The following is a 26948-nucleotide window of genomic DNA, read 5'->3' as shown; positions in this document are numbered from 1 at the left end:
CTGTTCATCAGCGCCTCCAGAAGCAAAATACTCCCCCGTCCTTGAAAAGGCAACGGTGGTGGCTGGTCCCTAGCAGAACAAAAAAAGAACAAACAGCAATGGTCACTCTAGATTCTAAGTGCACAGAAGAAAACCAGAAATTCCTGAATGACAGCAGCAGCAGGAGAAAGGACTGAGAGCCCATTCAGCCCACAGTCCTCCCCAACCTTCGGCTGAGGAGCCCGCTTGTGGCCAGATGCAAGTGCCACAGCTGAGAACTCTGGTCCTGGGCTCCCCAACAGGATATAGCCCATGCGATCATGGATGGGCAGAGATGAGTTAAAGGGACAGTCCACACTGGCAGCCAGATGGGCTGGCATCACTGTCCCTGCTTCCCCAGTGAGAAACCGGAGGTCACAGAGATGCACTGAAAAGCCCCAGACTCAGCACTGGGACCTGAATTCAGTCCCTCTGAGCCAGGCCATGCTCCTCTCCCATAATGCCCTATTGCTGACCAGAGAAGTTGGGAGACCAGAGGAGGAGCCAATGGCTCAAGCAGACAGGACAGTCGGAGGTCCTTGACATGAAGCACCCCTTGAACGAGTCACTTTCCTTATGTTCAGGCCCTGGGGGGAGACGTGCCACTCTGGCTTCCCAGGTGCTGGAGCTCTGCATAACCACCTGAATGGGAATGCCAGGCAATGTTCTGAGGGCCAGTGAGCATGTCCAGGCCTGGGGGAGTAGGGAGGTGCATGATCTCCTGGTAAAGAAGGAACTATCTTCCCCACGTGCCTGAAATCCATTTCAGAAAGATACACAGAGCAGGAATCTGTTTAGTCACAAAACCATGACCACAGCTACAACCATCTCTCCCTCCCAGTCAAAGTTTTATTGTGGCCAGTACCTGACATTCTCCAAGCAAAGCCAGATAAAAGAGGCTCTCTCCTAGATGAGAACAGCATGGCTGCCATCACAAAGGTCACCTCAGTTACTCCAGACCACTGTAGGGAGTCCCAACTGCCCATGACAGGGGCCTCTAGCAGCAGAGCCACGGCTGAGCCATAGGCGAGAGGAACACTGGGAGGCACCTTCCACTCAATGCCAGAAAAGACCAGCAAGTTTGGGGCTGAAAAAGGGACCGAAGGCTGTGGAGCAAGACAGCTTCTGCTCACCTGCAGGATATGGGTAAGCTGAGAGATGCCACCCAGGCTCAGGCATACTGGACAGGAAGGAACAGATCACCCATACTTCCGAACCCACCTACGGTTCTTCCTCTCAGAGGGGCTCTCAGAGGCAGTGATGAAGAAGAGAGTGAGCACCACACCAGCTGCTGCACGGCACTCAGGCTAGCTGGGGCACTTCACCCGCATTAACCCATGCAGCCCTCAGAGGACGGTCTGTGCTTCTATAACAGAACACCTGAGACTGGGTAATTTCTAATGAAGACATTTATTGGCTCACATTTCTGGAGGCTGGGAAGTCTAAGAGAAAGGGGCTGGCATCTGGTGAGGGTCTTCTTGCTGTGTCATCCCATGGTGGAAGGACAAAGAGGGTGAGAGAGAAAAAAAGGGGGCCACACTCGTCCTTTTATAAGGAGTCCACTCACACTATAATGGCATTAATCCATTCATGAGGGTGGTGTCTCCACAACCCAAACACCTCCCATTAGGCCCCATCTCCCAACACTGCCACATTGGAGATCAAGTATCCAACATGTGAACTTTGGGAGACACATTCAAACCATAAGAGTGCCATGTCCAAGTTGGGAAAACAAGCCTTAAGACACAAGGCAAAGCCTCCAGCCTGTCCCATTACCTGCCTTCTCCACACAGGTGGAGCCACAAGGGCACAGGCGTGCTCCACCCCCAGCAACCCTAGGAAGCCTAAGCTGCCATTAATCAAGATAAAGTAGACCCACTTTTACTGATGGGGAACAATGCCCAATACCAACAGTGGGTGTGCAATACCAGGTACAAGGCGTCATAGGCTGTATGGCCCCATTTGCATAACACTGGCCACATGTGCAGGGCCTGAGTGTGGGACAGAGGGAGGGTGTGCATCACTCAGACACTCACCACATGCCCCCTAAGTCAGGTGGACAGACACCACTAACAGGGATTAATGGGGGGGTTAGGGGGTACAATTGCAGGTAACTTTTACTTAATTCTTGGGAATCTCTGTCATTTTCCATACTTTGAATTTTTGAACAATGAGTATTTGGCATCGCTACAATAATATAAAAACAAAACAACAAAACTATTTTCATTTGGGGGAAAAACAAAGGAACAGAGAAAAGAGAAGGAAACCAGTACATGCAGTGTCAAAAAGACGGGGCCCTTTGCCTGCCCAGAGCTCACTGAGTAATGGCACATTTCCAAGAAGGCATAGCAAGTAAGGGACCAAGCAAACACTCACAGGTCACTCTCCTTTGTCCTTGCTCAACCACCAGATGCCAAATTGGGAACAAGATGTCAGAGACAGAGCAGTGACAACAGCAGCAGAACCACTGAAGAATGCAGCCCACAGCCTAGCAGAGGGATCAGGACCAGAGCACAGGAGGTAGGAATCCTCCAGCTAAGACGTGCTAGTGTTTTCCCCAGAGACCAAGCCTCAGGAAACTCTGAGGGTGGAGTGAGCAACAAGCATACTGTGTGGGGCCCGCAGTCCTCCCCAGCAGTGACCATCTGTCAAGAGAACTTTGTGGCCTCTGCATCAGGTACCTCCGCGCTCCTGGAAAGGCCGGCCCTGGTCTTCACTGTGGGCCGAAGCCAACATGGACTAGAATACAGACAGGACTCTGCTGCTGACATGCTTCAAGGTGTGGACTGCGAGGCTCCAGACAATCTAGCGCACCCTCTACCTCTTTCCATCCCAACTTTGCAAGCCCTCTCCTTCTCCCCTCATCAATGCTCCAGCCCACTGGACTACTCACTGCTCCTCAAACTCTGAGCTACAAAAGGTCTCCTTTTTCTCTGTGTCCTTTCTGTCGCCTCCTGCATTGAGCTCTTAACTCAGTTATTTTCAATCTTTCTCAGTTTTAAACAAATTCATTTAAGGTTACAAATGTGCCTCCTCAGATAGATCCCAGAAGTTTCCAGTATGCAATATTTTCACTGTCGTTCACTTCCAAATGTTTAGCTTCCACCACGATTTCCTCTTTAATCCGTTAGTTACTTGTGAGTGCATTCTTAAGTTTCCAAGCCATGGGGGCTTGGGGAGAGTCACGTCTTATCATTGCTAGTGATCAGATAATGAGGCAAGTTCTTTGAGATTGTTCTATTCTCATGGTAGCTTATGCCTTCTATTCAATTAAGCACTCTCAAGGCATCAGGACCCCAGCTTGGGACAGGCATATTGCCAAGTTGTTCCCTCCCACAGGCAAGGTTGGCCCCTGGGCGCCTCCTCAGTGACTTCTGAGTGTGACTCTGAGCAGCAGCTCTTGGCTGGGCCTTCAGCCATGTGGATTCCAGCCTGCCCCCAACGGCCAGAGGTGCCCACCTGCCTGAAGCCCTGGTCTCCATCTGACTCCAGGCCAGGTCCACTGGAAGGGATGCTTCGAAGGCTCAACCAGGGCCTCCCTCTCCCCACCTCCAAAAGAGCAGTCAGAATCTTTCGTGAGATGACCCTGCTTATTCAATCATGAGCACTAGACATGGACTGGCCTCCCACACTACTCTCCCTCTGGACCCAGTGATATTCGGCCCTCAAGCTTGGCTGGACCCACACTCAGTCATTTCACCACACTGTCTGGTTTCTTCAAATGGCAGAGCATCAATGGAGAAAGTTTAAAAAAACAAAAAACAGGCAAAACAAAGGAGTCCATAGTGATTGGATTAGATTTCACAGTCATACTGACTCTTACTCTGCTGCCCCCAGCAGCTTGTCCAGACCTCTCCACCCTCCACACTCCCTCCCACCTGACTCACTGAGACCCCTGCATGCCTGAACTCTGACCACTGTGCCCACAACAGCTACACTGGAAAAACCTAGCCAGGTATACCCCCATCCATCACCACCTCACAAGAGTTGTGAAATGTTTTTCCTTGGCTCTTGCACAGCCTACCAGTGAACAAATAGGACTGTCACACCACATGCCCCCTAAGTCAGAGGTAAAAGCAGAGTGGCCATCAAACAGAGACATGGAGACCAAGGAGGCCCAAGAGGCCTCAGAGTGAGTGCTCTGGTCTCTGACCCCCATGCTCAGGCAGATGCAAACCAGCCCACTGGGTTGCTTTTTCCACAAGCCCCCACTGGGAGACTCCCATATCCGAGTGGTGGACCATAGGGCCATCACGATCCAGCAGACAAGGAGCACCCTCTGCGCAGGAGTTGCTGCATGAGAATACCGAGACTCTCTCCCAGTCCTGGCCAAGGAAACCTGCTCCCAGCCCTCAACTCTGGGTTGCTGACCTCTTGGTCACTTACAGTGGAGTAAATGAGCTGCTCTCTCTCTTTAAGTCCCCTCACCTCTCCCAAGACATGCCCAATCGTCCAAGCAAGGTATGACCCTCTGAGCATCAAAATAATCCTCCAAAATGAGAGGACTGAACAAGATCCGCAGAGCACTCTAAGAAACACGGGAGGAGAGGCATTCCAAGAGCTTGCTTCCACCTGGAGCAGCCTGAGGAGCAGCCCACATGCCAGGCCACTCTTTCATACTGCTGCCTCCCCTCCCTGAGGGTGAGCCCCTTTTGTTGCCACTTCTCTAGCCCCAGCAGGGCCTAGCATGGCACAAGCGCCCAGTAAACATCAGTGTGTCCCACACTCTGAGCCTGTGAATTCTCACCGATTGAGCCTCCAAGCACAGACAGCAGCCCCTGTGCAGGTCTGGCCCACAGCAAGGGCCACTTACCCACATGGTGGGCTTCCTCATGCAGCTCAGTCACTCTACAGTGACATGCACACCAACTGCACAGCCACAAACACCAGATTTAACTCCCCACCCACGACCGGCCCACCATCCTCTCCCAAATAGCTCTAAGGAACTTAAACCAAAATGAGCATGGCTCAAGATTATGTTTCAGAAAATAGAGAACAATAAATCTGTATTTCTAGTACATTGCCCCCACACTTGCCACACAGAGCTATGAGGGCCTAGCTTGGGCACAAGGCTTTAAACGACGGCTGTAGTCAGTGGGAAAGCCCTTCCCTCTCCCAGCTGGTGTTCCCTTCTTTAAATTGAGGGGGTGAGACAGGATGATGAGGCTCCTCTGCAGGTCTGACATTCCAAAATCTGTCTTACATCCAGCAAGAAGCAGGGACTCCCTTTCCTCCTGCTTAATTGTCATGGCCCTGGCAGATCCCCCAAGCAAGACTTTCCAGAGCCTCAGCCAGGGCAGTGGCACCCCCCAACCAGCCCACTGTCACCATGAGAGTTTCCTGATACCCCAGCCAGTCCCCCCAGGAGTCAGGCCCTGGAAAAGATGACTCAATGAACAGCACTGCATATGGACCTGAAGACCAAGGCACCAGAAAAGGCAAACCCACTAAGAGCAGCTGGTGGAGACAAGTACATTTGGATTCAGGGAGTCACCTGAGCATGCCTACTGGGCGACAGATTTCAGGAGCTGCATGATAAAACAAGCCAAAGCAAGAAGGTATTCTGGGGGAGATGACAACAACCTAAGCAAAATAAAAAGCCAAATAAACCCCTGCAAGATGCCATGGGTGCATGGGAGGGGGAAAGAGGTGAGCCTCCATCCCAGAGGGGAGAGGTCTTCCAGCCACAGCACTGTGGCCCTCAACAGGGTGGCTAAGTCATCAGACACCACCCCCCAGACACATTTTCCCAGTAAACACTAACTGCCCACTCACTGCCAGGTCCATGCCCATACAGAAATTTTTAATGGCCTTTTAAAGAGCTCTCACCTAAAACCGCATCAGATCATTTTCCAAGAGCTGAAATGGACTAACATCTGTGAGGACCTACTTAGTCTGGTGCTGGGCAATTTAGACATGACCTCTCCAATTATGAAGCAGATAACAGGATATCAATCTCGCAGATGAGGAAAGAGGCTCAGCAAAGTCAAGGTCTTGCCCAATGTCACACAGTAAGAGGTAAAGCTGGAATGGTCTGACCCCAATGCCCAAGCCCTTACCTCCCCTAATGGCAGCCTCCCTGAAGCTCAGGCTGTTCCGGCCGAACAAGACAGGAGAGCACCCATGGTTTTTCTTTCTTTCTTTTTCTTTTTTTTTAACCCATGGTTTTTCAAAACCAGAAATTGGTGGATACAAGCTGTTTGTTCCTGGAAATATTGGGGTTTTCCTTAGAAAGCTGGGCATCATCACCCACCAGGCAAGAAAATGTGAACCCTCCCCAAACGAACATTTACCCACACTTGACCTCAAAGAAGCCTCTTGCAAAGGTAACTGCTACAGGCTCTGGTGTTCCCAGGGCCAAGATGAAGGAGGAGAGCAACGCGCTATATCCAGGCTGGCAGCACCTCCCTCTTTGCTGCTTTCTCCCTAGAGTGGGCAGAGTCAGGCTGGAGGTGGAGGGCCATCCTACCTCTCAACCCCACTAGGCTCCCAATAGTGCCTTGCCCCCACTGCCCTAGCAAAGGGGTGTCTGCTCAGGGTTGCATTTGGAAACCTGCAGCCAGCTACTGCCTCCAGCCATTGCTGAGCACCCACACAGCTGGAGCAGCAGGGCTGTTAAGAGGGCCAGGGCCCACACAGACCAAAGCCAACAAAGGGCTCACCCTGCTCTCTGGCCCGCCACCCAAATCATTCAGTGACACTCACCCTGTGGAAGCCTCTGAAGAGTCACAGAGCTAACGAGCTCTTTTCTTGGTCTATGGCATGTATGGTAACGAGCTCTCCAGTCACACCCCCAAATGGCCCTTTGTAGCTCAGAGTCCCAAACCCAGGACTGCAGGACTAAAATTTTTAGGTCCAAAGGCCTCCAAAATTCACATTGAAATTTAATCCCCTAAGCAACAGTTTTGGGAGATGTGGCCTTTGGGAAGTGATTGAGTCAATAGAGTTCAGCTCTCATGAATGGGATTAGGTGCTCTTGTAAAAGGACTTGATGGAGGGAGTTAGGTCCTCTTTTTGCCCATCCACCTTCTGCCACGTAAGGTCACAGCATTCCTCCCATCCAGAGGATGTGGCATCAAGGTGCCATCTTGGAAGCACAAAGCAGCCCTCACCAGATGCTGGCAACTTGATCTTAGACTTCTCAGACTCCAGACTGTAAGTAATTTCTATCCTTTAAAAATTACCCAGTCTCAGGTATTTTGTTATAGCAGCACAAAATGGACTAAGACGACCCTCCATCCCCACAAAGTAAGCTTGTTCAAACAAAAGGCTCTCAAGAGCATGCCCAGGGTCCTAGGAAGCCCCCTCCACCTGGAAGCAGGCAAGAAACAGAGCACACCCAGGGTCCTAGGCAGGAGCCAAGGGCATCCCTCTCCAGCAAGAAGCAGAGCATGCCCAGGGTACTAGGTAGGAGCAGAAGGCAGCATCCCCTGCCTGGAAGCAAGCAAGGAGCACACCAAAAACACCACTCCTGTGAAGGTGGCCCACCACAGCCACAGCTGCTGTAAAAGCAGCTTGATGCAGCATGACAAACACTCAATTACACTGACATGAGAGTCACCAGCAGAGACAAGAAAAAAAAAGAAGACATCTCTCTCCTCAAAGCCTACTCTAGAATAATAGAAGCAGCAACTACTCTATCAGATGATCTGACATCAACAAAGAGCTACTAGAAATATGAAAATCCAAGAAAATATGACACTGTCAAAAGAATATAGTAATTCTCAAATACCAGACCCTATAGAGCAGGTTACCCTTGAAATGACTGAGAAGGAATTCTGAGCAACAATCTTAAGGAAACTCACTGAGATATGAGAAGACTCAGACAACATAATGAAATGAGAAAAAAAAAATCCAGAATATGAAGGAGGAAATTTACAAAGAAATTAATGCCTTAAAAGAATGTAGAGAAACTCATGGAACTGAAAGATTCACTCAATAAAATAAAAAACACAACTGAGAGCTTAGGCAGCAGGCTAGAACAAGCAGAAGAAAGAATTTCTGATCTTGAAGATAATCTTTTCGAAATAACCCAGATGGGGAAAAAAAAGGAAAAAATAAATTCAAAAAATGAAGAATATCTAAGAGAGCTAGCAGACAACTTTAAGCACATAAATATTCAAATCATGGGTGTTCCAGAAGGGGAGGAGAAAGGAAAAGGCATGGAAAACCTATTCAACAAAATAATAACAGAAAACTTCCCAGGTATAGAAAGAGACACGGACTTTCAGATCCAGGAGGCTCAAAAATCCCCAAACAGATTCAACCTAAAAAGATTCTCTCCAAGACACATTATAGTCAAAATGGCAAAACTCAAAGACAAAGACTGAATCTTAAAAGAAGCAAGAGAAAAGCATCAAGTCACCTATAAAGGAGCCCCTATCAGACTAACACACTTCTCAACAGAAACTCTACAGGCCAGAAGAAAATGGGATGATATACTCAAAATACTAAAAGAAAAAAACTGCCACCCACGAATACTGTACACAGCAAGGCTATCCTTCAGAAACCAGGGAAAAATAGTATATTTTCCAGACAAACAAAAACTGTGGGAGTTCACTACCACACGACCAGCCCTATAAGAAATCCTCAAGGAAGTCCTGTATCCGGAATCCAAAAAATGATAATCACTACCACAAATATACAAGAAAGAACAAAATCCACTGGGAGAACAAAAATGCAAATGAGCAAGAGAAAGAAACTAAATCTTACCACCACAAAAAACCATAATGACAATGTAATAATGCCCCTGCTTTATTTCTGATTTTAGTAATTTTGGTCTTCTCTTTTTCTTGGTCTGTCTAGATAAAAGTTTGCAAATTCTGTTCATCTTTTTAAAGAATCAACTTTTGGTTTTGTTGATTTTCTCTATTGTTTTTTAATTCCGTATTTCATACATTTCTGCTGTAATCTTTGTTATTTTCTACTTATATTTGCTTTTGGCTCAGTTTGCTCTTCTTTTTCTATTTTCTTAAGATAGAAGTTTACATTACTGATTTCAGATATTTCTTATTTTTACTATAGGTGTTTACAAGTATAAATTTTCCTCTAAGAACTGCATGAGCCCTGCATCCTATAAATTTTGATATGTTGTGCTTTGATTTTTATTTCAAATTTCCCTGTGATTTTTCTTTTTTTTTTTGTCTTTTTTCGTGTCCGGCAACGGATCACAACCTTCAGTGTCGTGCCCGCACCGGACTGGGACCGGCAACGGAATCGCAACCCTCCGTGTCGCACCCGCACCTCGCTCAGCCAGTGAGCGGGAACCGATTTGTATGTGGGATCCGAACCCTCGGCGGGAGCGCCACCGCGCTCCCAAGCAGCGCACTGTAGCAGTGCGCCACCGGGCCGGCCTCCCTGTGATTTTTCTTTTAACACATTGTTTATTTAGAAGAGTGTTGTTTAATTTCCACACATTAGTGAATTTTCTAAATTTCCTTCTGTTATTGTGGTCAGAGAACACACTTTCTAAGATCTTAGTCTTTTTAAATGTATTAAGACTTGTTTTGAGGCCATAAATAAATATATTTTTAAAAGGTTCTCAAATGGGCCGATGGAAAGCTTGGCCAATAATGCACCAGAGCACCACCAAACTGCCCGCACGGTCAGACTCCCTGCTGATGAGCTACCCTCAACGCCAGCACACAGGTCCAGCCCAGGAGACCCAGGGGCTGCACTGGGAGATCCTGATGTTAGCAAGTTCCTCCGTCCTGTTGACCCTGTGCATTAGAAGACAACTGAAAGGTACACCAGGGCGACAGTGGCCTAAACCCCAACAAGAGTGTCAGCCCAACAATACTGCTACCCTGACCCTTCTTTCTCCACCCCGACCCTCCCCCTACAGTGTCCCCAGAGGGCCTTGCTCAGGCCCTGCCCTCACAGCAGGACATGGAGGCACCTTTCTGGGCACTCCTAGAGCTCCTCTCTCCTGGTCAAGGTCTGCCTCACCCCAGCAACAGCTCGCTGTGGCTGACCTCTCTGCTGCCCTCACCCCCGACCTGTGCTGTCCACTGTTCACATGTGCAAAAATGGACGCACAAGGGAATTGCTGCTCCCCAGGCCAAAAACCTCAGTGGTCCTGCCTCCCACAGCTCTGCCAGGGCTATGCCTGGGGACTGCCACAAGGAGGTCTTCCAAATCCAAACCACAGTTTCATGGGGTTTCCTACTGCTAGACCAGAACGGCATCATGTAGCAGTAAGGCTGGGACACAAGCGGCCACGAGGCTTACTGGCATCCTACCCAGACTAGCGAGCTAAAAACAAGAGTGAAATCATAACTCCAATTTTAAAAGCCATATGTGTGAGGCAAGTGAGTGTGGTGTGAGGCAAGTGAGTGTGTTGGGAACTGCACAGATGTAGGTACTTGTCCCAGCTCTGCTACTCTAACAGGCATAAGATCCCTACAAGTCCAGATGGCCCTCAGTTTCACCACCTGGACTCAAAAGTGCTTTCAAATATGCCATCTTCCTTATCAGTGGGACAGAACCCCTGGGCTCCTAGGATCCACTCAGGATCCCTCAGCAGCCCTGGGGCTGCTCAGCCTCATGATTCAGGAAGTGGCTGGCAGCAGCTGTGCTCAACTGGGCACTTGGCCACCAGGTCCCCATCACATCACCACTTCCCAAAACAAATGTGAAAGCTCAAGTCGTCAAAGACCCCAGCTGCACATCTTCCTGGAAGGACAGGACAGGGAATGGACTTCACGAGTGGGGAGCCTATGAGGACTACACATCTGCCGCAGAGTGCCAGGGTGGAGCTCCAGCCCACTGTAAGCAGCTCCTTGTAATGCAGCCCCCAGCCAGACCCTCTCCCTGGGGCTCAGTGGAGGAAGAGGCATGCCCCAAAGGGGTCATTGCAGTTACAAAAAACCTTCCTGGCGCTGAGCCAAACCTGCTTGACAGCATCTCACAAATTCTCATCAGTCACGAATGTCCTTGGAGCAGGTTGGTGACAACTGAGCCTCCAGGGATTTCTCTCCTGGGGATGAAGCAAAACAGTCCCCGCTCCTGACCACAGATCTCCATAAGCACTAGATATTCAGTCCAGCTGGCAGGCTCTGTATTTTAACCAACTGCCCAAATTAAGGCTGCTCAACTGCACTATCCTCCCTTAAGAAGCCAACATTAGCTGAATTTGAATAACCGCAAACCTAAGGGCAGAAACAGTCCTGACAAAGAGCCACAGCAAACTCTGGCAGACCTCTGTCCCAAGGTTTCTGGCTTGGGGCACAGAGGGCAAGCTGGGCTTTGCTCAGGGTAAATAAGGCTATCTCCAGCAGCCCTGCCCTACACATGCTCCACTTGCACCCCTACATCAACCCTAGACCAAACTCTTCAATCACAATGCTGCCTCAGCATCATTAGTAAGGTGCCCCAAAGAAAGCCCTCTCAATGCAGAAACCCCACACCACAGATGGGGCAAGGGAATAAGGCCAGATCTGTCCTTGTTGGGAACCTTTAAATCAGGGCCACCTGTAAAATCTAGCACTGTGCAGCCACCACCAGCTGGGAGTGCATGATTGTCTCACCACGGGGTCTTGAAGAAAAGGAGGGTGGGGAGAGAAGTAGTATTTTCTAGAAAGAGGTAAGGATTAAAGCAAATGCAGGGACAGGGCCGAGTCAGAGCAACCCTGGGCAACTCCTGCCCTCCTGAATCAGTCTGCAGATCCCTGAGCAAGCCAGGCCCAGGAGCTCCCACCCCTGGCACCTACAGTGCCCCACAGTGGGGCTGGGTGTTATGGGTATCCCAGGAGGAAGAACCCTAAAATCTGTGGCAAATCAATCCTAAGTTTCTGTATTTGATAGGGAGTTTGTGGGACTGGGAGGAGAAAAAAATTTGAGCATCATATCCTGCCTTTCATGACTATCCATGACCTTCATCTGAGCTGCATCCTGGGAGACAGAGGCAGGGCCTACTTACCTTCACCATCACCCAACTCTCCAAGTACCTTATAAGACCCAGCCTGCCTCTCTTGGTCTCCTAACTTGTTTCATGCTGTCTTCAGCTCTGTTGACCTCCCCATGGAGTCCCCCACTTCCCAGGCCATGAACCCCAGGAGGTAGGACCATGACATCCATTTTGTATCCCTGGAGGCCTGCCCAATGAGCTGGGGAGCAGAAAATGAGCAGACAAACAGATGGCAAAATGAACAGATGTTAGCTCATTTCTTTCTTTCTTTTTTTTCTTTAAAAAAAAGATGACTGATAAGGGGATCTTGGGCCGGCCCGGTGGCACACTGGAGAGTCGGCACTCCCGCCGAGGGTTCGGATCCCATGTGGAGACCGGTTCCCGCTCACTGGCTGAGCACGGTGCGGGCGCAACACCGAGGGCTGCGATCCCGTTGCCGGTCCCTGGTATGGGCGCGACACTGAGGGTTGCGATCCCGTTACCGGTCAGTAAAAAAGACAAAAAGGAAAAAAACAAACAAACAAAAAAAGATGACTGATAAGGGGATCTTAACCCTTGACTTGGTGTTGTCAGCACCACAGTCTCCCAAGTGAGCCACAGGCCGGCCCTCATTTCTCTTTCTTCTCCCATCCTCTGGGCACTGTGAACTTGGTGTTCTGAAGAAGAAATGGCCTAGTGATTCCATGGAGTCATTTCCGGTCTCCACACCCCCAAACGATCAGGTGTCCCTCAGCCTAGTTCCCACATTTCCAGGTTTAACAGCAGACAGCATAAGGAGATGCTCTGTGGTTCCCATTTCACTTCTCAGGGAGAATGATGTCAATAGGTTTTCCCTTACGTGCTGAATGCTGTGCCCGAACACTGTTAATGACATTTTAGATACCACATTCAAGTGTTCTTAGGCTAAGAGGTAAGTCAGCCCCCAAAGAGGTGACCACTTGATATGCATCTGTTTGCATGTTGTTTTTCTTTCTGCGGGGAGGAAAGGAGGTAGCTGCATTCACATGGATTTCAAATGCCTTCCTGGTTACACATCAATCTGAATAACTGACCTGCCCAAGGACTTACAAAGGTGGCTCCCCAATAGGCTCACACTAGGGCTGACAGTCACCCCAGCCCAGCCCGGCTGCATGTTATACCTGGATGTGCTGGCCTGCTGGTCCTGCGCACTAGACATGTCTCTGATAGGGAAGACAAGGGGTCACCAAAAGGCTGGGGGCAGCAAGCAGGTTCCAGGCCCCAAGGATGTAGAAGAAAAGGCCGAAGTCTCCATCCCCCAGCCATGGCCAAACAGCCCCCACCTGCCCTGAGATGGCAGTAGAACCCTGAACAACAGCTCAGAGAGCCCTAGGCCAGACATCCCACACCTGGCTGCTGGCCCAAGACACATGAACACCCCAGGCCTCCTTCAGCCCTCAGGGGCCCATCCCCACTCTTTATCCTGTCTGCTCACAGATGGAGAAGAGGACAAACTTAAAATCTCTGGACTCCATGGCTCCTGCCCCACTTGGGTGTGGTGACTATGTCCCAGCCAGAAACATTCTGATGACTGCTCTGCTCAACAGGAGACAGGTCAGCCACAACTTCCTAGTGAGGGTATGTATGAGAGGCCAAAACACAGGCCAGCTGCTGGGGAGAGCCAGATGCGGCCCACTCCCCAAAGCCAGCCCACAGAGGCACACTAGCCACTACCCACTCAGGTAGTACAGGGCACCGGATGCTTTGAAGTGCGCTCAGAGAGGCCTCTGGCCCCTTGATTCAATTCCAAAAATTCTCAAACAAAAAATATGCAGGAGATTTCCCTCCTTTGGTCTGGCATCTGCAAGACATCTTCGGTTGTCTCTTTCTGTAGAAGCATTGATGTTTGCCCGCCTCAGGACCCCCAGGAGACCCCAGTGTCAACTCAGGGCATACGTTCCAGGGCTCTACTCAACCACTGGACCAAGGAATGCCTGAGGCCTTTAGGAGACAAATTCCATTCAGCCCCCCGGGGGGGACTTTGCCAACCATGCCCTAATGCATCCCCCTGACCCTCCACCCAAGTTAACTACCATACTTGCTTCTCAGCTGCACCAGTTCCATGCACAGTGACCTGCCCAAGTCACAGGGAAAGGGTTCCATCCATCTTCCTGAGGGTCATGCAGGTGGCAAACCCATTTCTGCATCTCGCCCCACTGCCCAAGCTTGTCAGGGGACCACAGTGGGTTTCAGAGGAAGGCCACCTCAGGTGAATTCCAGCCCTGCATGGGCCTTAAGGTGGCATTTCTGCCCCACTCCACTGAGGCCAACACCCCTCACCTGATGCCCGTGGAGCGTGTACAGCAGCCGGCCCTCCATCAGGTCCAGGATCTTCAGGGTTGAGTCACTGGAAGCTGTGATCAGGTAGTTTCCAGACGGGTGAAAGGAGAGGGCGTTCACTGCTGCGCTGTGCACTGGGGGAAGGACATCAGTCAGGTGCTGGCTGAGGTAGGCAAACGGGGCCAATCAAGATTCAGCACAGGCCTGATGGGGCTGGGCTGGGGTACCCATTGCTCGGAAGTATTGCGGGGAAGCTCACAAGGGTTTCCCAGCAGAGTGGCATAATCAAAGGACAGGAGAAGACTCATCCAGAGCCAAGGGCAGGCAGGGAGACACAAGGCAGGAGGAAACAGATGTGGCAAGCCAGAGGAATCAAACAATTCCTTCACCCTCTCCCACAACACCAAGCAGTTGAGCCGGAGCAGAATAGAGCACTCAAACACAGCCTTTAATTCGTCTTGCATACTGTTACTTTAGGGAAACCAAATGGAAAACAAAACCACTGAAATGCCTGTACGAAGCTGCTGCCCTATGGGAGAGGAAGTATGTGGGTGCAGGCAGGCAGACAGCTAAGACACTCACTCCCAGGAGACAGTCGGGCCTGGGTTTCAATCCCAGCCTCCCCACTGGCTCACCTTGTGACCTTGCGCAGCCACCCTGACTACACTGAGCCTCAACTTCTCCATCTGTACCATAGCAGTCACACGTTAGGGGGTAAGCCCACGAGGCCTTTGTACTGCGTAAGCCTCAGACCCCAGTGCCAGTGAGATATCCCTCTCCTCTGCACCCTGCATCCCATGCAACTCCAGGTCCTGCCATTTTACCAACTCAACAGCTTGGCCCTGTCCATAACTTTCTTTTCCCCACTGTCCCCACCCAAGCCTCACCATCTGTCCTGGTGTCCCTCATTTACCAAGACCTTGCCACACCAGGTCTGTCAGCTTCCCCAGCCGTGGAACCTTTGCACCCCTTGTTCCCAATGGCCCTAGGAGACTCTTGCCCTCCTCTTGACCTGACCTTAAAGCTCACCACTCAGAGTCACCTCCTCTAGGAAGCTTCCCCAACCTTCCCATTAGAGCCACCTCCTTCATTTGTCTTTCCAAAGCACTGCAGCCTCCCATCAGTTCACTCTTCACATTTATGAGACTACAAGCTCTATCAGCCAGGGGCTGTGTTAAGTCTCTGGCTCCTGGCTCTGTACTGACACCAAGCAGCACTCAGAAAGTGGCTGGTGAGCAGGTGATTGGGCTAGGTTCCAGAAGCCCCAGCGGGCTATACAGCCCACCCTAAAAGCCAAGGGCATGTTTTGGGTGGAGCCAAGGAAGACCCAGGCAGTGCACATGGCGGCAGAGCAATTCCACAGGCAACACATAGACCAGCTCTTAGAGTGGCTACTGAGAAAGACTCAGGTGCCTTTGTGCCCATTACCACAGGCCTGGTGAGGGAAGCCAAGGGGCTAAAATAATCATGACCCAGCCAAGTCAGAACTGCCACAAACATATAGACAAACATGAAAACCAACCCTTCACGCTGGCACTGAGAGGCTGCAGGGACCACTGCTGGATCAGTAGATACACCCACCACAAAACTGCCCTCAGCAGAGCCCACAGGGGTGCTATAAGCCCCTCAGATACCAGCCCAACTGTTGTGCTGGTGTGCTAGGGAGTGTGGATACATATTCCCAAGAACACTTAGGAGAGACAGCCAAGGCTTTATGTAACATGGTATTTATATCTGAACAATACCCTCCAAGTGCCAGGAACTCCAGGAGGCAGCTTGGAGAGGGGCTGATGGGGTCTCTGCAGCCAGCTCCTGGAGTCAGAATACAGAGACCTCACAGCCTGCACTGGGATGAAGGCCGCCCCCACCCCCACCTGAGACGAGACTGGCAGAGGAGCAGCCAGTGACAGGAGGATGGTGCAAGGAAGGGTGTGCTTGGGGAGCCCAGGGCTTCCCCAACACCACCAGGGTGGCGGGGTTAGTGTGTGGATGCTACACCAGGGCCTCCCACCTGGTCAAGTCCACCCAAGGGAGGGAATCTCCCCTGGAGGAAGGGCAACAGAAGACCCACTCCACTATAAATGCCAGGAATACCAAAGGCCTCCTGGCTGGGGTGGAAACACCGAGAGCCGTTTATTCCAGGAGAGGGCTCAGCCTGGCATGCCAGGCTTTTGGGGATGCCTCAGACACCAGGACCCAAATGGCCTTCCCCCACTTGCTCTCCTGCCTTGTCCACTGGCCACACCAGCCTCTGCTCTCACACCTCTCTGCCTCTGTGGAGGTTGTAGGGAGGAGGCAATCTAGGGAGGCCTCATCATAAGAACCATCCCTATATAATAGTCCCCCATGAGGGCTTGGCTGCACACGAGGGGGTGAGCCTCCCATCATGATGCCCTGAGCAGTGAGAGTCCAAGAATGATCCACTTTTCATCAAGTCCAAAGCTGCAGGCCCTCTTCTTGGCTCCCTGGCGTATATCAGTGACAACAGAGAATGCCATTTGAGTGGCAGCTGTGAGTTCCTGGCTAATTATCCCCCCAATTGCACCCCAAAGAGGGAACTACAACTCAGGGTTAGAAACACATCAGCGTCAAACTATGCAGGTCACCAGAAGCCCAGGGAGGTGGGACGAGGCCACCGCAGCCCCTGCCCCCAAGTGCAGGAACTGGTCATGGCTCACAAGCAGCCTAAAGAGAGACCTGAGTACCCACAATCCAATCTGCCCACATTGCTCTTAGTGTAGAGGCCATTAGCAAACCTGGGTCCACTGCCCAAAGGGCTCTAAACTGGCCAAGGGGCCCAGAGAAAGCCTGGGTGCTCAAGTAGGTGGTACTTTTCTGGGGCAGACATATCAGAGCCAAGCCACACCCCAACATCCTGCCACAAAGAGATCAGCTCACTTTGCCCAGGGTGGCTTCTCATGATGCACAACTGGCATTACCAGTGATACAGCAGCTCTGAGTTTCCAAGGAGCTTTGGAGTCATACAATGAAGGTGCTCTGATACCAGCAGTGAAGGACACCCAAGATATTCTTTGCAAATGTCATGTAAATGCTCACTTCAGGATGATGGGAAGGAGCCGGGTATGTTGGCTGGATGAGGTGGGACAGCACACTGTATCCCCATCGACCCTTTGATACTTTCAATCTCAAAACACCCAGTAAAGAGTGCAGGACTGCCTGCTGCATATTCAGCCACTTAAAAACCCTCCATGACCATGTCTGGGGTAAGGTGGGGGTGCAGGGGTACACGAAGGACCAGTGGACAGAGTACCTGGGATTCTGAGTTCTAATCCAGGCTTCTGTAGAAGGCCAGGCCAAGACCTGCTGAAAGCCAGCCAAGGAGACCACCTCTCTCCAGGACCTTGGGAAATAAATGACTAATCATCACAGTACCAGGTATCCAGCATGGGATGGTGGACCGAATGCCAAACTTGGAGGCCCTGAGATGGAGACCCAGGTTCATATCTTCGCCTCTACATGACCATGAGAAAGCCTCACACTCTCCATCTGTGCAATGGGGAGTAGCAATGCCTAACTGGCCACTCAGGCCTGTCACTAGACAGTTGATCTGCACATTCTGTAAACCACAAGCACATTATCGTTGCAGGATGGGGGTTGCTGCTCAGATGTTTGAACAGTCTTAACGTGGGTTCAGAGCATATGGAGCCTAGCCCACTCCACAGGGATTGGCACTCCCAGGGCTCCACCGGCCCATCAACTCCTTGCTGAATTGGGAAATCAGAACTGCTCCCTACAGTGACAGGCCAGAGCCAAGAAACTCCTTGCCCAAGAGGAGAGTCAGCCAGCCTGAGACAAATGGCACCAGCTGCCTGCTGTAGCCCAAAGAACCAGGCAAGCTTCAACTCCAACAACCCAAGCCAAGACAGGAAGTGCTCTCCACAGAGCACAGCCATGGGGCGGCAGGACACAGGCAGGCTGGGGCTTGCTAGCCACACACTGCAATTACCAATATCTCAGAAAAGCCCATCAGCCTCACACACCTGAAGGCCACTCCAGAAGTGCTTGGTGCTCATCCAGAGCCACCAAGGGAGACACTGGATGTCACTGTGTCCTTAAAAACTTCCCCTGGGTTTCCCAGGTATCAGGGATGAAAAACAAATCAGGTATCTGCTGCCAGAGTACTGGGACCCCTTCTTGGGGAACCAGCCTCCAAAGAGATCCCAGTGTATCTGTGGTCAGGGAGGAGTCCCTTGGGAAGAGGGATTTAGCCACAGAGCTCTCCGGGGAGTCACTAGTTCTAAGCAGAGCTGGCCAGGTCCCTCCATCAGCAGAGGGTGAGAGGTATGTCCCCTTCTCCCACAGTGAGCTTATATTAACTCAGTTCATTGAGCCTCTCAGGATGAGCCTAGAAGCTACGGAATGAGTTTGCTAACCTGTGAACACCATGGCATTGGGCAGGGAACTCAGGGAGGACCAGGTTCTGTTTATGGGGCACTCCAAGTCCTTCTAAGCCTCCGATCTACACTAGGGATGGCTTAGGAACAAGACACTGCAGCCTTGCTGAGTAGCTCCGTAATGAGAGGCAAGGACTACAAAAAACACAGACTGGGGCCGACCCTATGGCGCACTTGGGAGAGTGCGGCGCTGGGAGCGCAACAACGCTCCCGCCACGGATTCGGATCCTATATAGGAATGGCCGGTGCGCTCACTGGCTGAGCCGCGGTGCGGGCGACACCACACCAAGGGTTGCAATCCCCTTACCGGTCATGAAAAAGACAAAAAAAAAAAACACACACAGACTGAAATCTCTCAGTGGAGCCTATCAACCTCACGTGCTCAGGTCCACTCAGGACTTGGTCCCCTTTGCTCATCTGAGTCCACCCACACCTCCCCTGGCACTGCCATCACTGAGCTCCAGCCCTGTCCACTGCCAAGCCTGCTCCCTCAAGAACCGCAGGGCCCTCTGCCCAGCACCCACCACTCCTCAACTGCTCTACATCGCTTCTTCTCCTGACCACGCTCTTCACGAGCCCCCACTCTCCTTCACTCCCCGGGCTCTGCCCTCCTTAGCCCTCCATGCTGGAAGATGTTGCTCATACCCCCCACTCTGGCTGCTTTGTGGACCTTTTTCTTCCAAGGCCCTTCAATGGTAGGGGCCCAGAATGTGGCCTCAGCCGTTTTCCACATCTGAGGCCCCTGGGCCCAGCTGGCCCCTCTTCCCCGACAGCAGAAGCTTCTGCTCCTACTCAATCTCCAAAACCCACTCCTTGGGCCTGACCCCTCCCCCACTGATGGTCTTTGACACTGGGCTCAGACAGCACATCCACAAATCACCAGGGTGCACCAGCCCCCCACCCAAGCAGTATTTCAACACCGCTATCCTCTCAGATTTCCTTTATCTCTTTGCTCCTGCATACGGAGCCAGTCCCAACATGGCCCATCAGGCACATCTTTGGTACCCTCAGCCACAAATGGCATTCAAGGTCCTCCTCAATGGGTAGCTGCTGCTGCATCCTGTGAACACCAGGCCCAGGCTCCTGAGAGATGGGCCTGGACCCTCCCAGGGTCACCCAGAGATCCTCTCCTCCCAGTGCCAAGACTTATGTGGTACAAACCACATACCCAGCCCTGTATTATAATCCTTACATGAATTCTCCCATCAGATCCTCACATGCCCCATGGGGAAGGCCCTGTTATCACCTGTTATCACCTGTGGAGTATACTAACATTAATAAAACAAATGTATTTCACAGGGCCTAGCTTCCAAAGCCTTGTAGTTTCAGGTTTAGCCTAACTTTTTAAAATTACACATAGAAATGTTAAGCTTGCAAAAGACAGGAAACTTTCCCCAGGCTAAAGTCTCTACTGTAGATAAAGAATTGTAACACAGCAAAATTGCTGGCTCAAGGACAGATGTCCTTGGTGCAGGTTAACCTACTGATTGATATGTTAAGAAAGTTACTTGATTGTTATATAAATATGCTAAGGAAATTGCTGTAGGGAAAGAAAGTGTTTACTAAAAACAGGCTTTTGTTGGTGGACCGACTTAACTTTTTACTAATTGCATTATGGAATGTCACTTTGTTATTTCACTGATGTTACCAGCTTCTACTGTTAAACTATACTTAACCATAACTCCACCTATGTTCCTTTCCTGTAACTTTCTGGCCTGGAGAATAAATACTGAGAAAGAACCCCAGCTCAGTGTTAATTTTTCAAGGAGGAATGCCTCTCTCTTGAGGGTTCCTGGAAATTAACCCCTTCGGGGCTTCTCACTGTTCAGAAGAAATGGGCTTTGAGTAATCCTTTGTGTCTCCATCACCCAGGGGGAGAGAGGTGACAATCACCCCTTTACAGAAAGGAAACAGAGCCTGCACTCCTGACCACTGCACTGCTCCTCACCTTCCCTTCCCATCTCTCCCTGTCCAAGTCTTCCCTCCTCAGCACCTGTCCACCATGCACATGTGCGCCATCCCCAACCCCAGCCCTAAACTCAGGTCTGGCCAGAGCAGAAGAACGGCCTCTAAGCCTGAAGGAGGGAAGGGACATGTGTGGTTTCCAAGGGGAGGGCAGACCCTGCTGCTGCTCTGTTTTAGAAGCCTCTGTCCAAAAGAGCATCAGTGACAAACCCTGGGGCTTCTGTGTAGGAAAGAACTGGTTCCTGTGGCTTGCCCCTGCCAGCTGCTGGTGGTGTGGGGGTACTGCAGGCCTTGACCACAGGGCTGGTTTCACCAGGAGACCAGACTGCTGGACACCAGGACTCACCAGAACCAAGACTCTCAGCACCGTCCCTAACACTGTACCTTGTTCCCATTTTGTGCCAGCCACCCTCTCAGTTCCTAACATGAACCAACTCATTAACCCTCCCGACACCACCCGTGAGACACGCCCCATAATTGTCCCAGGGGCCCCACTGAGACAAGTGACCTGCCCAACATCACAGCTAGAAACACTGAAGCCAGCTGCAGAGATCACCCTCTACCATGTGCTTTTCAAGACTAGGCTCTTTTCCCCGTTCTTGGGTGGTCTGTCCACCTTGGTCACCCCAAAAAAGTGCTGTCATCAAATGTCTGAAAGTCAGTTAGGAAGGGCTTGTCAGGGCTGTTGGGAGATAGCTTTAAACCCCAAGCCCCATACCTGTGTCCACCCATGTCCTTCCTATTTCAGGTGTGGATTGTGTAAGTGAGCCCATGGACTTTCAATTTAGTCCCAAGTCAATGACCACAGTTCTTCAAACAACTCCAGCTCTGTCTCCTTCCTGCTCTCAGCCGTGACCCACAGTCTCACCCATCCCTGTTTTGCCTCCTGCACAAATCCCAGTTCCTCCCATGACCCCTCACCAGCTCCCACCCCTGTGGGAGCCCCATCCCCAGAACTGGGGTGCCTCATGGCCCTGCCCTGTCATACTTTCTCTCAGGCCAGATCCATACCCCTACACCCTCACCTAGTTTTTCCTAATCACATCCAAATCTGCCCTGGTCCCCTACCTCCCACCAAGAGCCTGACACCAACCCATGTCAACTGCCCAGTGGCTGCCTTCCAAGGGCTACAATTAAATCAAGAGGCAATCCCCTGGGCCTGGCTCCCGAGCCTGACCCCTAGCAAAGTCAACCTTCTATATGGCTCACAGCTCTACATCTGTGGAGATCACCATGAGGCCAGAGGTGGCCAAGATCCCATCCCACCAATGCTGACCTCTACACAGCCCTGCCCCCTTTACGACAGGACAAGGGTCGTAACCTTGACCCTGGAGAGCAGAGCCTCCATCACAGGGAGAGGTGAGTGGCATGGGCAGTTCATGAGAAGTAGCCCTCAAGGGGAACCCTGGCCAAAGACCCACTGAGGACTCCCCATCTGGCCCTGCAATGTGCCTAAGACTCTGCTACCTCATAGATAGGCACCAAAGAACTTGGTGGAAGCTAGGTAGCAACACGTTCCATCTCCTGGCCAATGTTCCAAGCCAGGACAGCCATGCCACAGACTACCCAACCCTGGAGATCCTAACAGACCTGAACTCCTCCCTACCCAAGGCTGTCCTCAGACACTGCAGCAATGAATCAAATACCTGGCACCAGCACAGTCCCAACATAGCTGCTCCTGGGCCCAGGAGGCTGCTCAACACTCACGCTGATAATGCTGCAACAGCCGGTGAGTCCGCACGTCCCACACCTTCACTGTGTTGTCCATGCCAGCAGCAGCAATGCATGTACCACTGGGGTGAAAGTCCACGTAGGTGACAAAGCTGGAAAGACAGGGGCCACCATGCGCTACAAGAGGTCTGTCCTGGCTCAGTGCTTTCCCATCCCTGTGCTCATGCTGTTCCCTCAAGCCAGAACACCTCCTTTCTGCCATCTTTCTTTATCAGGTGGCCAACGGAGAGCAAGAAGAAGGTGAAAATAGTGGCCAACAGTGAACTAAGGTGAACTTACCAGGGACCAAGCCCCACCATCAATTTTTAAATATAAGCAGAGAAAGCTGTCTTCAGACCAGGTCAGCTGGGCTACTCCAGGGTTTTCAGAGTTGGAGTAGGTACTCTCACCAGGGCTGGTCACAGGGCAGGTCCTGCCAGTGGTGGCTCAAGTGGGAAGGTCCAGTGGGGCTACAGGGCCAATGACCCACCTATTTCTAGGAGATAGGCCAGGAGCCCTCAATTCACCCATACATGATGCTCAGGCTGGTACATTTCCAGCTCTCAGGAGGAGCCCTTACCCATGATTCCCAGCCTAACTAAGGAAGGCAGAAGCTGGGGTCCATTTAGGAACCTGGAACAGGTGAGTCACTACTCAAATGCAGGCTCCTCCCTCTCTCGATGATGTGGCACAATATGAACAGCCACCACCTGCTGCAAGAACCTGATAAGACTTTCACTTGTAAAGCCATCAATATACATAACATACAAAGAAGCTTTAAAATGCAGATTGGGGACTGAGCTCAGCTGCTCACAAACATACAGGTGGTAATTCTGAGAACCGAAGAGTGAGGGGGGAACTCAGGGTCGCAAAGAATTACATGGCTTGAGGTTACACACTACAGTTACTTGTCGGATGGGGCTGGGGCTGAACCTTCCACCGTACAGGAAAAGATGCAGAGCTTGGTTGCTGGTTCTTGCAAAAGGCACCAGACAAGAAACAGCTGGGGGGGGAAAAAAAAAGGAGCAGCAGAGATGTGGCTGCTGGCTCCCATAGTTCCAACCATTGAAGGCCACTGGGCCTCCTTGTGCTCTGGTCAGTGCTCTGTGCTTGAATGCCTGCAGGTGGAGGACAGCATCCAGGGACTCACCTGCCATGCTCGCAGTATGAATGGACACACTCGCGGCTGGTCCTATCCCACAGCTTGACAGTCTTGTCATCACCGGCAGACACGATGAGCCGCCCATCAGGGGAGAACCTGAACCAGATAAGGCACAAGTCACAACACAAATTAACAGATATCATGGGTGCCATATGACATCTTCCACACCACCTTTCCCTGCATGCCTACCACCTTTCCCTGCATGCCTACCACCTGACTCCCGAACTCCCCAGGGTTACATGCCCGGCTCTGATCCCCAACATAATTGTGGGCAAGTGGCTTCCCCTCTCTGTGAGATGGATAAGCATGGAGTAGCATAACGCACATAAAGTCCCCGGCACTGCACATGGCATGTGGCAACACACAGCCAGTGCTGAATGGTGGTATTATTAGCATGAAGATGACCAAAAGCTCCCGATCAGTACCATAATCCTATTCCCAGGTCCTTTGTGTCTACATTTGATTCTGAGTATGAATTGGCAAAACACAATCTGCCAACAAAAAAGCATAGAGGTCCTGGGGACCCACCACCAAAGGCCCAGTGTGGACTTCACACCAACAGTTTGCTGACTGAATCCTCCTGTTTTCAGGATCCTGATCGTGAGACCTCTCTGAGCAATCAGGGACTTCCTAGGACAAAGGAATGGGGGTGTCCTGGGAACAAGTAACTTGTATGTGGTCCCCAAAGAAACACAGCTCAACAGCCCCCAACCTCTAACTCCTGTGATTTTCTAGTGTCTCCTGGCCACCCCCAACCCTTTCCTCTGGAGCAAAGAGATTTAACACATGAGAAAGCTCTGTTGAAAGGAATGGAATAAGCTGAAAGTAGACATATCTGTATCTGCAATTCTTGGATCTTGAAAGGTCCTTCAAGTCACCTGGCCCCCATCTGTACAGCACTGCCTCCCACACCAAAGGGAGGGACAACCTCCAGGCCAAGCCCCCTCAGAAGACTGGGCCCCCATCTGGCAGCTCTGGAGCAAAACCAACCTCTGAGGAGTAGAATACCCCAGAGGAAAATAGGCAAGCCTCATCACCAGAGAGACTCGTGTTCAAACCCCAGTTCTGCCACTTAACCACTGTGTGCCCTGGGGCAAGGCACAGCACTGCCTGAGCCTCCATTTCCTCCTCTGCAAAATGGAAATAATACCACCTAGCTTGTAGAAATGTCATGAGGAACAAGAAGAAAATGCATAGTGGAAGTACTGACAGTATCCTGTTATTGTTATTAATACTAATAACTGGCCCCTGTTGACTCGGCTTGTGCTATGTCAGCACAGATGTCAGAGGTGTACCACGGCTGGCAATGGACTAACTTATGTGGCATGCATCAGCTCAGTGAAGCTACTGAACAAATTATAATGCACAAACTGTTACTGTTCCAATTTCACAGATGAGTAAACCGAAGTTCAGTAAGATTGAAAAGTAGCTAAGTAACTTGCCCAAGGTCACAAGCTGGCACCTAGCAGTCCCTCTTGTGCCCCTACCAGCCCCCAGGGTCCAAGGGTCTTCAGACAGGACAATGCTCACTTGGCACAGCGGACCCAGTTGATGTGCTGGCTCAGGGAGAACAGGAATTTCTGGCGATGAGTTGACCACACCTTGACTGTCTTGTCATCAGAGGCCGTCACAAGGGACTGGCCATCACTGCAGAAGTGGACACTCCTCACTGTGGCCGTGTGTGCACGAAACATGGTTGACTCACCTTTGCTACAAGGTCAGGTATCCAGAATCAGGAAATCATAAAAGCAACAACAGCTCTCCCCACCCCTCAGGCACCTTTCCCAAAGTCAGTCCAGGCCTTAGGACCCTAGTTCCCAAAAAAGGACAGAGCCTCCCCTACAGGAGCAGAGCACTGCCCCCAGCCCCCACCCACATGCAAGCTGCATTAGGTAGCATTCCCTCAAGGATAGCTAGGGTCAGCCCAGAATCCCTCTCCCAATCCAGAGGAGAGGGCCCCAACTGAAGCCCCAGCCTCTGATGGTACCTCCTCAGAAGTGGGGTAGATGTCCCACTGTGACCAGTCCAAGGCAGGATGAGGACCTGATGGGAATGGCTAGCACCAAGGCCCCAGACTCTGATAAGCCCCTCAAAGTCTGTAACTCACACATTGGGTACCCAGATGCGGACAGTCTTGTCACGGGAGCCTGAGGCAAGCAAGTGTCCCGAGGGGGAGAAGTTCACACAGGTGACGGCATCCTTGTGGCCCGTGAAGCGATAGGCACGTGACTGGGGCTTCATGTGCCAGACCATGAGGCACGAGTCCATGGAGCCACTGGCTGAGGAGAGTGGGTGATGCTGTGACCCTGGGTTCTAGTGGGCCTTGAGCCTCCTCCAGGACGTGGGGGAGAGGGGCAGGGGGTGGGGGGGAGCAAAATGTCCAGTTCTGCCTTCGCCAGCATCCACAAATGGAGCAGGCCACACCTCTGGTAACTGCGGACCAGAAGTTTGGACAGCCTGTGGCTCAGCAGTTCTCCAAGCAGCAAGTCCACATGGGAACCAGACCGACAGAGGTCCTTCACCAGCAGCCCTGGGCTGCAACCCAGGGCTCTAGGACAACTTCCCATGGGCCCCGAGTTCCCGCACAGACACACCCTGAGGGCACTAGAGAGCAAATCCTCCTGACATGGGGAACCAGCCCAACCCAACGGGCCTTTTACCACTGAGAGGCCAACTCAATAAGAAGCCCAGAGTAGGTCACCAAAACAGATCCAATACAGCATACCACAAGGCCAGCAGCCTCTGGGCAGGGGGCCTAATGATAGGATGAAGGAGTGAGCCTCATCTATGGGAACAAGAAAGCCGCAGCCATGAAAGTTGTGTATGAACCCCCATTCAACCAAGGAAGTGGGGGAGGGCACTCAGCTGCAGCACAAAGGCAGTGGGGTGAGGAGGGGCCCCCAGCTCTGCTCAACATCCTCACTGGTAAGCCTTTTCAACAAGAAGGTGTGCCATATTACTGTGGGCAACACACTGGATAAAGATTCAAGGAAAAGGAGCCACTACTTAGGGCCCATTGCACAGGACAGACCCAAGAGGTGGCTGAGGGTGTGCAGGGAAAAGCCCAAACCCCAGTCCCACCCTCAAAGGCTGTGTGACCTTGGCAAGGTCCCCTAACCTCTCTGAGCCTCAAACTCTTTGCATATAAAATGGATCTCATAAAACCCAGCACCCAGAGAATTGGCAGGTGGAAGCAAGATGCAGGTCTAGACAAAGCTGTCCTGCCCTTGCCGTACTCCGTTCCCCCCACACCGCACCTCCCAGGTAGAAACTTATCCTTCTCAGCTCATAATCTAGTGCCTAGACAAGATGCCTCCTCTTACCCAGCTGCTTCGTATTGAGACTGAAGTCCACACAGGTAACTGCATCTCGGTGGCCCTTAAAATGCCTCTCCAGCGAGGGGTCCTCCTGGGAGAGAGCCAGGGTCAAATGTGTAAAGCCTGAGTGAGGAGTGGGCTTCCCCAGGGCCAAG

At 51.5% G+C, this 26948-nt stretch overlaps 1 protein-coding gene across 1 annotated transcript; it reads right to left on the bottom strand.

Moving 5' to 3' along the window:
• On the bottom strand, positions 1-26948 carry LOC103590357 (POC1 centriolar protein homolog A; the record flags this gene model as incomplete). Its single annotated transcript, XM_008572576.1, has 7 exons — positions 26800-26948; positions 25584-25755; positions 25007-25186; positions 23465-23572; positions 22312-22427; positions 14225-14358; positions 1-69 (listed from the first exon to the last, which is right to left on the bottom strand). Coding segments are annotated over exons 2-7 (768 nt in total), but the record flags the coding sequence as incomplete, so codon positions are not given.

Source organism: Galeopterus variegatus, unplaced genomic scaffold (genome assembly GCF_000696425.1).
Source record: "Galeopterus variegatus unplaced genomic scaffold, G_variegatus-3.0.2 Scaffold806, whole genome shotgun sequence".
Classification (NCBI taxonomy): Eukaryota; Metazoa; Chordata; class Mammalia; order Dermoptera; family Cynocephalidae; genus Galeopterus; species Galeopterus variegatus.
The sequence above is the reverse complement of the archived record's forward strand: the minus strand, read 5'-3'. Positions and strand labels throughout refer to the sequence as shown.